This window comes from Mytilus californianus, unplaced genomic scaffold, assembly GCF_021869535.1.
Source record: "Mytilus californianus isolate M0D057914Y unplaced genomic scaffold, xbMytCali1.0.p SCAF_6, whole genome shotgun sequence".
In the NCBI taxonomy this organism is placed as follows: Eukaryota; Metazoa; Mollusca; class Bivalvia; order Mytilida; family Mytilidae; genus Mytilus; species Mytilus californianus.
Genome location: NW_026262712.1, coordinates 73,880,043 through 73,893,512, shown reverse-complemented (window position 1 = coordinate 73,893,512; position 13,470 = coordinate 73,880,043). Strand labels below are relative to the sequence as shown.

The 13,470-nt window shown below is 33.5% G+C and overlaps 1 protein-coding gene across 1 annotated transcript in view; it reads left to right on the top strand.

The window, feature by feature from the left end:
* The window catches only part of LOC127706610 (MAM and LDL-receptor class A domain-containing protein 2-like), a 158,052-nt gene that overhangs the window by 86,556 nt on the left and 58,026 nt on the right, over positions 1–13,470 (top strand). Inside the window, exons 92-110 of the mRNA XM_052211265.1 lie at positions 192–451; positions 1,000–1,084; positions 1,522–1,605; positions 1,996–2,148; positions 2,903–3,177; positions 3,352–3,439; positions 3,891–4,312; positions 5,166–5,256; positions 5,556–5,977; positions 6,465–6,582; positions 7,232–7,372; positions 7,942–8,198; positions 8,739–8,834; positions 8,881–8,902; positions 9,263–9,400; positions 9,877–10,136; positions 10,849–11,080; positions 11,305–11,430; positions 12,220–12,480. Of these exons, the coding sequence (XP_052067225.1) occupies positions 192–451; positions 1,000–1,084; positions 1,522–1,605; positions 1,996–2,148; positions 2,903–3,177; positions 3,352–3,439; positions 3,891–4,312; positions 5,166–5,256; positions 5,556–5,977; positions 6,465–6,582; positions 7,232–7,372; positions 7,942–8,198; positions 8,739–8,834; positions 8,881–8,902; positions 9,263–9,400; positions 9,877–10,136; positions 10,849–11,080; positions 11,305–11,430; positions 12,220–12,480 (3,531 nt within the window). The remainder of the gene's footprint in view (positions 1–191; positions 452–999; positions 1,085–1,521; positions 1,606–1,995; positions 2,149–2,902; positions 3,178–3,351; positions 3,440–3,890; positions 4,313–5,165; positions 5,257–5,555; positions 5,978–6,464; positions 6,583–7,231; positions 7,373–7,941; positions 8,199–8,738; positions 8,835–8,880; positions 8,903–9,262; positions 9,401–9,876; positions 10,137–10,848; positions 11,081–11,304; positions 11,431–12,219; positions 12,481–13,470) is intronic.

Genomic DNA, 13,470 nt, shown 5'->3' with positions numbered 1-13,470 from the left:
GTTGATTCATTATTATTCGTTGAATACCAATTTTCCTGGAATTCATGGGTACAGGTGAACCACCCATTTAAATGTTCAATGAATGACGAATTTTGTAAAAGCTCAATCCACGAAAATAGATGAATCCACAGTAATACTAAAATGTTTTAGTCAAGGCTGACAGAAAGAAAGGGTTGCTTTTTTTTCTATAGGACACTACTCCTTCATTGAATCAAGTGCACCCAGAGTAAGTGGAGACAAGGCATGGTTACAGAGTCCTCAGTTTAATCCAAGCCCAAACAAGTGTTTACACTTTTGGTATCATATGCTTGGAAGGGGAATTGGAACTTTGAATGTACTGGTACAGATATCCAACTCTAATCAGACTGTATGGAGTCTCAGTGGTAATCAGAATGACCAGTGGAACTCAGCTCAAGTCAATGTAGTTCTACCATCTCGCATGCCTTACACAGTAAGTTTGTCAGAAAATTCTTTCAATAGTAAGTTTAGGTTAATGAAGCTAAGGAGAGCCTCTTCCTATGTAGTGAGTGGTAGGGATGAGCCTCTAGAATAGGCAACTTTTCCAAACTTAAAAATATATGGTAAGGTTGAGAAATTAAGATGAAATATATCATAAGGTTGCTGACTAAATCAAATGTTTCTGAAACTAATCAGATTTTGATATTTTTCACAGATGCAATGAAAACCACAGACAGAAATACACAAGATATTTGTCAAATCTATTTACCTCTCTATGAAATAGCATAATCATGACGGCTACGGGTGTATCTTTTGTCAAAAAATATATGATAGGTTATGTTTTTCGGTTATTTAAAATATGTGAAAAGGATGGGGTACTGGATATCTCAGCTGCTCATCTCTACCTAAAAATGATTGAAGTGGCCCCCCGAGCAATTTAGCTTAAATGATAGTTGGTGTATAAATTAAGATAGCATTAATTACTGAATATATGTACATGTGTAGACTATATGACTTCTTTAAGATATATTGTCTTTGTAGGTAATCTTTGAAGGAATTAGGGGATCAAGTTATTCAGGAGATATTGCCATTGATGATGTGTCCTTTACATTAGATGCATGTACATGTAAGTATTCAGGGTTGTTTAGGTATCTGAAGTGTTTGATTCACTGTGTAAAAAATGTAGTCAATGCTCCTTTTAATTTATTAATTGCTTTTAAAAATCATTAATTTTGACTGCCTTTTTTGTTTATTTGGAAAAGAAGGATGGATTTTTTTCGTTTTTTTAATGCATTATTCTATCCGTGCCAGATTTACTGCATAGACATTCAAAATTTGTGATGAAACGAAGCTCATTTCTGATTAGGATAATTTTTGTTTGCCATTCCCAGGTTATTGAACTTTTTATATGAAAGATGGGTCCTTTTCAGACCTTATATAAATTTTAATCTTTTGCCCAGTTATGTGAAAGAAAGTTCAATTGAAAAGTCAAATGTCTTTAAGGGTTATTTACCAAAATCTCTATCTGTTTGCACTTTTATAATTCTTGTTTTTTTATTAAAGTACAACCAAGCAATGCTAACCCAAGTACACAATCCAGTACTACTGTCATGACAACCATTCCACCATCTATTGGAACTACACCACGTAAGTAAACTTTAGACAAATCTGTGTTAATAAATGATAAAAACAAAATAATGAATTATTGGTGTTGTCAAGGAATAATGAATTATTGGTGTTGTCAAGGAATAATGAAGTAAGATAAACTGAACTGTTATGAACTATGAACTCTTAGATTAATAATTAATGTATAGTATACGAAATTATGGAATAAGCTAAATTAATGTAAATGTTAGTGTTAATTTTTGAACTTTAGGCCATGAAATATCATAATGACATGTACAATTTCCGATTCATTTCACATTTTTAGTTTCAACGTTTCATTAGAATGTTATTTATGCTCTTTTTTCATCTCATAAATCCATGTTTATTGTTAGACATTGTAATTCATTATAAATTTGCATTTCTTTTTAACAGCACCAACTCAGTATGATTGTAACTTTGAAAACACCCAGCAACCACTGTGTCAATGGCAGCAGGATAAAACAGACCAGTTTGACTGGACCCGTGCACAAGGTCCAACTGGTTCCTCTTTAACTGGTCCTACTGTTGATCACACTACTGGCACTAGTAAGTTATAAATTCTGTTCGCCTCAATTTATTCTGATCTTGTTAAACGCGTCATATATAATCATGTACATCTTATATATTTATTAAATAAACAAGATATGTGGTGTCTGTCATTGTGACAGAAACCCAATGACAAGAAACCAAAAGACATCTAGAGGTAAACCTGGGTTCTTCAACAATAGACAGGTTTCTATATGAATTGTTGACCTCTAAATTGCCCCAAGTATTAAAAAGTTGTGAATAAATTTAACAAGAGACTGACAATGATCTGCCAATAACTCCAAATTCGATAAATGACCCAAAAAAAATCATGTCAAAGACAACTGCTGAGAAAGTTCCTGACTTTAGGCAGGCGAATGAACATTTGGCAAGGTAGTTTACTTATATTAGCATTTTTTTATATTTACTTAACCTATATCTGAATATACTGAAATCCCTATTTAAGACTGTTCCAGGGAAGGTACTTCCAAATCTCAACTATGGAATGGTGTCTATCTATGTTTTTGCATAGTGGAAATGTTAGTGAAATTTTAATTTGCCTCTATAGATGGTTACCCCATTTTTAAAGTGCCTTCCCTGGGTACCATGTATGTTTTAATGGAACAACCCTAAGGTGCAATTGTAGTATTATTGCATATTGAACTGGAATATTGTACAGTTCTAGAGACATTTAAAAGATATGCATGATGTTTCCGTGTATTATTTTAAATGTAAAAGATATGATCTTTTAAATGATTTTATTATTGAAATTTAGGAAATGGATGGTATATTTACATTGAGGTGTCAGGTCGTCATAGTGTCAATGATAAAGCCAGGATTGTCTCCCCTAGTATCAGTGACTCTCAACAAAGGTGTCTAAGCTTTTGGTACAATATGTATGGTGTTCACATCAACACACTTAATGTGTATGTGCAGGCCTCTGGTAATCTGGGACCAACATTGTCCAACCCAGTATGGACACGCAAGGGAACACAGGGAAACCAGTGGAAACAAGGCAAAGTACCAATTAACCCTGCAGGATCTTACCAGGTAACATTTTATTCTTTATTTGAAAAGTTTTGTCTTTTATTTCTAAAATTTCATGCAAGTACTACTATAGCAAGAATTTTTTGTAATTACTATTTATAAATTCTGTTCTCTATAAGAATGCCATTTGCATTGCTTTAGGTATTTTTGAGAAAAATTTTGCTTTAAATTTTGTAGGTGATATTTGAAGCACTCCGTGGAACAAGTTACCGTGGTGATATAGCTATTGATGACATCAGAATGGCTATTGGTTCATGTAATACAGGTAGGTTAAATGAATTACATATTTCTAACTCACAATTACAAGAATGCTGATAATGATTTTTTGTCAGTAAAAAGTAAATAAAGTAGAGAGATTGTTATTTTCAAAGGATTTATAAAATGTATAGAATGCTCTAAAATATCTCATAAAGGGAGATAACTTTTACCAGATACAAAAACAAGGGGAAATCAATATGACTATGCCTACACAGAAATAAAGTGTGTGTGTGTATCATTTGTGACTAAGTATTAGTGTAAAATCAGAAGTGTTGGGTTTGCAGGTTTTAATCATAAATATTTGTCGTCGGATTCTAAGAAAAACTAGCATTACTATATTGGCCATTTATACTGATTTTCTGTTTGAGATTTTGTCATTTTCTTCTTACATGAATCCTCAGTATTGTGCCTTTCTATTAAAGCCTCATAAAAAAGAAGTCATTTTTTTGCAATTTTAGCAAGCACCACAAGTACATCTTGTAGCTTTGAGAATGACCAGTGTGGATATGTAAACAATGTTACTGACACATATCACTGGAAACGACAGGCAGGAGGTACACCAAGTAGTGGGACTGGACCGTCTGCTGACCATACCCTTGGTACAAGACAGGGACATTATGTGTACATGGAATCATCATCTCCAATGAGACCAAATCAGACATCCCACCTCATCACACCATCTTACCCAGCAAAGGCTAATTCTCCACAGTGTTTGAAATTCTATTATCATATGTATGGACGTAATGTAGGAGCTTTGAATATCTATATGATGAACACTGGATCACAACAGGCAGGCAGTTCTATCTGGAACAGAAACTTCAACCAAGGAAATAAGTGGCAGATTGGACAAGTTGCTCTATATCCTACACAAGCTTTCCAGGTACATCTTGTTTGCAAAATTGCCTTTTATTTAAGTCTTCATATTAATCCAAATTAGAAAAAAAAGATGTGACATATCATACTACAGATGTATTGATAACTTCCAGTAATGAGGGTACAATGATTCATTAACCCTCAAAACTTATATTGACATAAGCCATAGGTCAAGCGCGTTAAATTATAGCCAAAGTAAGTAATGTTTGTTTACCATTTTTCACATAAGGAAATGCCTGTACCAAGTCAGGAATATGACAGTTGTTTTCCATTCGATTGATGTGTTTGAGCTTTTGATTTTGCCATTTGATAAGGGACTTCCCGACTTGAATTTTCCTTGGAGTTTCGTTTTTTTGTTATTTTACTTTTTACCTATCCATCTGTCAGGTCATCATTCCTTCGTTTATCTTGGTTTTCATATGATAAATCAAATACTTTATTTTACCTAAATATATATATATATAATTAGAGGAAGATTCCTGTTTATTTTGAAGTCACTATATCTGTGTTCAAGGTGAAGTTACTAAAAAAAGACCAAAATTAGTGCAGGAAAATTTTTTCAATATAACTCAAGAACCTTACTTGGTATTGAAGCCAAAAGGAAGATCTTTTGGTTCCTCTGCAAACAAGAATCAAAGTATCTTCTGAAAGATTCACAGGTAAAAACGCCCAAATAATTGGATTTAAAAACAAACTCTCATCTATGATAAATTTCCTATTTAGAGTAATTTAGGTACTATGAGCCTGAGTAATGTAAGAAATGTGTTACTTTGAAATTATGGCTATCATGTTTCTGAGATTGTTTCATTTGAGGATCCTAATTTTAAGAATAGTAAAATGAATCATTAATTTTATTTCAGATTGTATTTGAGGGTGTTAGAGGAAATGGTTACCTAGGAGATATAGCAATTGATGATGTCTCAATTTCTGCTGGATCTTGTAACGCACCAGGTAAGGCATTGCCTAGTACTTTCCCTATTTTAGTTCTAGAGTTTCCATAGTACTACAGTTATCATTGTACCATTATTGTAACAATTTTTTTCAATGTAAACTATTTTCAAAATTGAAACTAATTTCCTATTGAAATTGCTACTTTTAAAGTGTGATCTTCCAAAATTTGCTGTAACAATGTATAAGAAAAGTCTTTGATAATTTGAATTACTAGATTTAGGTACAGTACAAAGATTTGTTTATAGATAGTATTAAACTTTATGCTAGCCTTTTTCAATCTAAAATTTTTGTAATTTCAGGATTCTGTGATTTTGAAAAAGACACTTGTAGTTACCAAAATCTTCAAACAGATGATTTTGATTGGTTGAGACACAGAGGAAGGAGTGCTAGTTCCTCTACTGGTCCCAGCACTGATCACACCAAAGGAAACAGTCTAGGATACTACATGTACATTGAAACAAGTAATCCCAGAGTGGCAGGCAATAAGGCAAGATTTGCCAGTGAAGTTTTCCCGCCAAAACAGACTGGATCCTGTTTTGTATTCTGGTATCATATGTATGGAGCAGATGTCGATACACTGAACATTTACATTCTTCTTAACCAAACGTCAGATACAATATCAACAGAAGCATTGCTATGGCAACAGAAAGGTGATAATGGTGATGTATGGTTGAATGGACAAATGAACATCCCAACAAAATACACAGCAAAACCATATCAGGTACAAAATTGTTAATAATATTTCCTTGAATGTACATTCTGTAGTTTTTTCTGAAATACATAATAATTACACTGGGCCTTGGTGGCTGAGTGGGTATCACTAACCTGTCAACCCAGAGGTTGTGAGTTCGAACCCTGCACATGGCAGGTGTGTTCCACGCCAGTCTTTATTGATAAGGATTGTCAGTTTTCCTGTCAAAGGTGGGTTGTTCTCTCTGGTGCTCCAGCTTCCTCCTATAAAAAAACTGTCCACCATGAAATAGCCAATAGGGTTGAAAATGGTGTTAAACACCAATCAATTAATCATGAGAATTACAACAGAATATCTGTGATAACAATCATAATTATTCACATAAGCATTTTGAATAGTACTGCAATAATGGATTCTTATAAGAGAATATCTTTTATAGCTGGTCATTTTTTAAATTCTGATGTTTTGTTAATGTATCCATGAATAGTACCTTAGATATTTCCATCTTTTTTTATAGATATTGATTGAAGGAGTTAGAGGAAAGAGTTACAAAGGTGACATAGCTATTGATGACCTTGCCCTGAATGATGGAAGCTGTCAGACATTACCTTCTGATGCTGATGTTTCTTCATATGGTATGGTCTTTGTAAATTAATTAAGATGATTTTTAAAATATACTCTCAGGTTGTAATGAAAGGGACCAAGATATTATTTCAGAGACAATTTTAATTCCATTTGCATAAAATGAGGGAACATTCCTATGAAATATTAGGATTAACCTATTATATACAAAGTATAGATTTCCAAATTTATATCTAGTAGTTATGTGTTATTAACATAATTCTGATGTTAGTATTCTTGTCTTTTTTTTGCCATGGAGTTGTCAGTTTATTTTTGACTTGTGTGTTTGAATGTCCCTTTGATATTGATTGCCTTTCTTTTCAATTTTCAAGGTCACAAGACATTAAAAGACTAAAAGAAAAAGCAAAGTTTTGTATGGCTAAACAGATAAAAAGGAATGAGATAGAAGTTTCAGTATGTGGGTAAAAAAAAAACACTTTGTAACTGAAATGATTTATGCAGTCATACCTGCCTTAATGGTCACCTCGTTTCAGCGGTCACCTCGTTTCAGCGGTCACCTATCTCAAATGGTCACTTTCAGACCCTCCCAAACATTTTCTCTATATTATTTAACTCTTTTCAACAGTCACCTGTCTAATGCAGTCAGCAGTCACCTAATTTTGCATGAAATCATTTCAACTTTTAACAACCTTGATATTTCAGGTGCTGGAAGTCCATTCTGTGATTTTGACACTAATACATGCAGCTGGACCCAAAGTGTTGCAGACCAATTTAACTGGACCAGAAGTAATGGAGGAACCCCAAGTAGTGGAACTGGACCTATAGGAGATCATAGTGGAACAGGTATGTGATTTCTTGATTAAGTGAGGATGAATTAATAGATAGGAAATTATACCATGGAGGGTTGTTTCGGTTAAATGCTACTTATTATTCATATATGCATTTTACACCACAAATCATACATGCCATTACCAATCTTCTTGCATCAAGTCAGTTTGATTTTTCTACAGTTATTTAAATAATTATTTGAAATAGTATTACCATTGCTCTGGTCAAAAAGATTGTTTCATATGATTTCACTTTAGATTAACCCCAGTAGCATCTAAAAAATTATGTCTAAACCTAATATTTCTTAATAAATATGTAACATAATTGACCTCTTGAAAGAAGGTTGGTTAACACATGCATAGTTTGGGTTTTTAATTCCTATCAGTTGTGATATTAGCAACTTCTGTATACAAATAAAGTGATCTGAATTTGAAATGTAATTTCGCAAAGTTTCTGAATTTGAATATTTTTTTTTTTAAACTAGAGGATGTATGCACAAAATGAAAAGTTTCATCCTTACATGTGATAGAGGATATTTCTTAATGATGTTTTTCAGTGACCAACTTTTTTGTGACATGTTTCAGGTTACTACATGTACATTGAAGCATCAGGTCAGAGACTACGGAGCAGGGCTGTCCTTGTTTCACAGGTCAATGCCCCAACACTGGCTGCCGGTAACTGTTTTGTTTTCTGGTATCATATGTATGGTCCACAAATTGGTCGTCTTAGTGTGTATACACAATCACAAGGAAGAAATGTTCAAAGATGGACGAAAACTGGAACACAAGGAAACAAATGGCAACAAGCTAGTTTTACTTTTACAAGTAATACAGATTATCAGGTCAGTGTAGTATAATTGTGGGAGTAGATGTTTATTCGTATAAATTTGAATAGAATGCAGATCTATTTCAGTGAATGAAAATTGGTTTGATAAGATATACTTCATAAATTAAGTGTTTATTGCATTAATTTTTGCCATTTAAGGTATATGTGATGAATAACTATGTTCACAGTTCACAATCCTCGTAAATAATGCCTTTAACATCTGTCTTTCTATTTGAATAATTTATCATTACATAGGGTAGTTATCAATTATCATACATTGTTGATCAAAACATTTGAATTGTAACTCTAATGAATCATGATAAAAGAAGATCAACAGTAGTACGCAAAGATGTGTATACATGGCAATAGGGTCATTTCTACCTATAGCTATGGAAGAACTGATACATAAAATTTATGTCAAATTGCAATGTGACAAAAATGAAGAACCTTATGTTTACAACATAAAGTGTTATAAATGAAAATGATCTGCACACAAAGTGATTAAAATAGTTACATACTGGTATAAACAATGACTGTTTACTTTCTTTTTGCTCAGATTATGATTCAAGGAATGGTTGGAGCAGGTTGGGCAGGAGATATGGCTATAGATGATGTTAACATGGATAGTGTCCCTTGTGTGAACTCTTCATTGGTTAATCAGAGTCCTGGAAGTATGTACTGAATTTATTTTCACCCAGCCACTCTCTCTTTCCAACTCAAGTTTAATTTAAACATTCATAAGTTTCTATTTGAGAACCAACTGTTGTCTCATCTGACTTGACTAAATTTCACATGGTCATTTGTAAAACATCTAATTTTTAAACCCTTGACAATTTCTGTCATTTCAAATGTATTGTAAAACATTGTAAGCATGAAATTCTGAGTTTGCTTAATATTTCGTCTAATCAGACATTTAGTACATTTTCAAAGATCTTTACGAAAACCTCTTCCAGCTTCTAATACAAAAATCACCAAGTCCAGATACCTTATAATGAATTTAAGATTATGGTAGAATAAATAACTTATCTGTGGAAAGAAAAAGAAAAAAATGTTAAAATTATGATTACTTTGAAATTTCAGCTTCCTGTAATTTTGAGAATGGATTCTGTGGCTGGACACAGGACAAAACGGATGACTTTGATTGGATGAGACATGCTAATACAACAGGTACAGCAGGAACTGGACCATATGCTGATCATACCACTGGTTCAGGAGCAGGTTAGTCTTTTACATGGAAAGGTTTTGTTTTGAAGAGACATTTTAATTACATCAGTGCTACAGAAACAGCACTACATGATGACTATACAATTTGTTGGGGGACCTTTTCAGAAGATATTTGATTTATTCAGTTGTGCTAGTTTAACTATTACAGAAAGATTATTGCCACTTCTTATCATGTTGCTAGATATTTTTTACAGTTTCAATATTTGAACATTTTATTTCGATTATCTAGGTTCTGTTTCTTTATAAAATATAATATTGTTTATAAATAAATAAATATACAGCCATGCAAAGTTAACAAATTTACAATCAGTATATTTCAAAAATCTTAATAGAAATATGGAATTAATCCCTCTGCTATAATTAGTTATCCTGTTTATAGTAAATTTTCTGCATTTGAAGTGCTTTTTTATTAACTTTTACTAGGAAGTAAAGTTCTTGCACCATAATTTAAAATCATTTTATGTTTGTAGGGTACTACATATATACTGAGGCCTCCAATCCCAGACGACCAAATGATAAAGCAAGGTTACTTAGTCCAGTATACCCACAGACTAGTGGAGAATGTCTGAAATTCTACTACAATATGAACGGAAGAACTATGGGAACATTCAATATCTACGCTGCTGACACAAGTGGCAACCTTGGTACTCCAATATGGTCAAGATCAGGTAACCAAGGGAACAAATGGAACTATGGCGAGGTGACACTAAAAACTGCTGGTAGTTTCCAGGTAAGATTTTAAATTTTTGTATTATGTAATGTTTCATATGATTGAGTTTAATGGTCCATCTTGTCTCTAAGAACATAATACAATTTTTGAATAGCTTGTTAACTATTATAGATTTTATACTGAAGAAGAATGTTTTTTTTTTCTATTCTTTGGAAATGTCTAAATTTGAAGTGATCAATTATTTTTGTTACTTTTGCAACATTTTACCAAAATAAATCTATAAGAAGGGATATTCACAATGAAGACATTAAAGATGTGAACAAGTGTTACTCCTAGACTATAGATGGTTGGCTTAAGACAGGCATTTCTTGTATGTCTTAAAGTTAAAGCCAACCTGTACATCGGACTGTACTGTAACAAGATACCAATATAATAAGTTATGAAATTATAAAATTCAATTGAAATAGACATTACTTGTTGGATCTGTATGTGAGACAACATATAAATGAAACATTAAGGGACACTAAATTACCAACAAATGTTTGCAGTAAAGGACTGATGGATTGATTGCTGTTTTCTTTATGTCCAGTATGCTGTAAAGTAAAGGTTATTTGCAGTAAAGGAAAGGTCATTTGCTAGATGAAGGAATATTTTGTCATTACCTTGCTATTGCTGTTCAAATTTAAGGCTAATCTTTAGATAAGCAAGTAAATGGATATGTTTTGGCAATATTTGATCTGCATAAAGAATTTTGTTTTAATTTATTTTTTAGGTTGTACTTGAGGGTGTTAGAGGATCCAGTTACTCCAGTGACATTGCTGCTGATGATGTCTCTATTACTGCTGGTCCATGTGCTCAACCTGGAACATGTGACTTTGAAACTGGTTTCTGTGGATATTCAAATGTTCAGCAAGGAGACCAGTTTGACTGGGATATGGGATCTGGAAAATCCCCATCATATTACACTGGACCTAATAATGACCACACAATAAATTCTGCCAAAGGTAAACATTCATCAAAGACACAAGGCTTATGATTTGTTATGTGTTACTTTAGTACTGTAATCTACTTGTTGTTTTTTTTAATATTGTAGATGATAGGATTTATGTGTACTTGCACTTTATAGGCAAATATCTATTGTTGCAGTCATAAATGGTTTTATAGTTATTTGAAATTTATTTATTTTTATCACCTGAAATCAATAATATCTAAATGTTGTCTTTTGTAGGACATTATGTGTTTATAGAAAGTAGTACTCCTCAAAACGTTGGTGACAAGGCTTGGCTTGTTAGTGAATCATTACAACCAACAACAGGTGCTTGTCTGACATTCTGGTACAACATGTATGGATCAGGTTAGATTTTATTAAATATTATCACAAATATGTTTACATATTTTAATTCAACTGATTAAATCTGTTTAAATTGTTACACAGACAGCAGTTATATAGACATTGAAATTTAGATGGCTTAATTGGAATGGTTTGGGTCAGAATTACATTGTTTTACTCAAGTGTCATCCCAGGAATTTTGATAAGCTTGCTTTGTTTGCTAGAATATATTAATTATCCGATTTATGGCTAAAAAATTGTTAAAAGAAAAGAGTATACAACCAATTACTGATTTTGGTTATAATGTGCAATTTTTAATTGTTGGAATCATAGTGTAATAAATAGAAACATATCAAATCATTAAGCGAGAATTAACTCTGCATATATATGTATTGATTAGCATGTTTGCTATTAGTCAGATGCTCACCAAAGTCAAATGGTTTGTCTCATTATTAAGAATTAAGGTGAAAGGGGAAAGAATGCTTAACTTCAACTACATGTTAATTAGATAGCAACCCAACAAAGAAAATAACCTAATGACCTCTAGAGTTCAACATAGTCTCCAACAATAAATAGGTGTCTATACAATATGGTAAGTTTTAAATCTTCTCGTGTGTATGCCATTCTGAATTATTATTATTTTTTTTTAAATTTGGTGAAATACAGCTTGTTTGTAGAGTACTTAGTTTTGTTATCCTGTAGATATGTTCCAGGTCTGAATACAGTTAAAGATTGAATGCTGTATATGAACACTCATGATAATACTGCTATAGATTATCATTATTCAAACCTTTTTACAATTGATTATTTTAGGCATTGGATCTTTGAATGTGATACAAACCACCACTACATCAAATAAAACTCTGTTTACTGATTCTGGTAACAAAGGACAAGTATGGCTGAAGGGACAGAGTGACCTTACATCTATTGGACAGTTTAAGATAGTATTTGAGGCAGTCCGTGGATCTAATTACAAAGGAGATATAGCCCTGGATGATATCAGTATCAATGCTGGCATATGTTCTCTACAGACTACTGCTGGGGTCACTCAACCAACGGTTACACCTACTCAAGGTAAGATATATTGTATAAGTGGAGTCAGACTCTACAGACTACTGCTGGGGTCACTCAACCAACGGTTACACCTACTCAAGGTGAGATATATTGTATAAGTGGAGTCAGACTCTACAGACTACTGCTGGGGTCACTCAACCAACGGTTACACCTACTCAAGGTAAGATATATTGTATAAGTGGAGTCAGACTCTACAGACTACTGCTGGGGTCACTCAACCAACGGTTACACCTACTCAAGGTAAGATATATTGTATAAGTGGAGTCAGACTCTACAGACTACTGCTGGGGTCACTCAACCAACGGTTACACCTACTCAAGGTAAGATATATTGTATAAGTGGAGTCAGACTCTACAGACTACTACTGGGGTCACTCAACCAACGGTTACACCTACTCAGATAAGATATATTGTATGAGTGGAGTCAGACTCTACAGACTACTGCTGGGGTCACTCAACCAACGGTTACACCTACTCAAGGTAAGATATATTGTATAAGTGGAGTCAGACTCTACAGACTACTGCTGGGGTCACTCAACCAACGGTTACACCTACTCAAGGTAAGATATATTGTATAAGTGGAGTCAGACTCTACAGACTACTGCTGGGGTCACTCAACCAACGGTTACACCTACTCAAGGTAAGATATATTGTATAAGTGGAGTCAGACTCTACAGACTACTGCTGGGGTCACTCAACCAACGGTTACACCTACTCAAGGTAAGATATATTGTATAAGTGGAGTCAGACTCTACAGACTACTGCGGGGGTCACTCAACCAACAGTTACACCTACTCAAGGTAAGATATATTGTATAAGTGGAGTCAGACTCTATTGTATAAGTGGAGTCAGACTCTACAGACTACTGCTGGGGTCACTCAACCAACAGTTACACCAACTCAAGGTAAGATATATTGTATAAGTGGAGTCAGACTCTACAGACTACTGCTGGGGTCACTCAACCAATGGTTACACCTACTCAAGGTAAGAT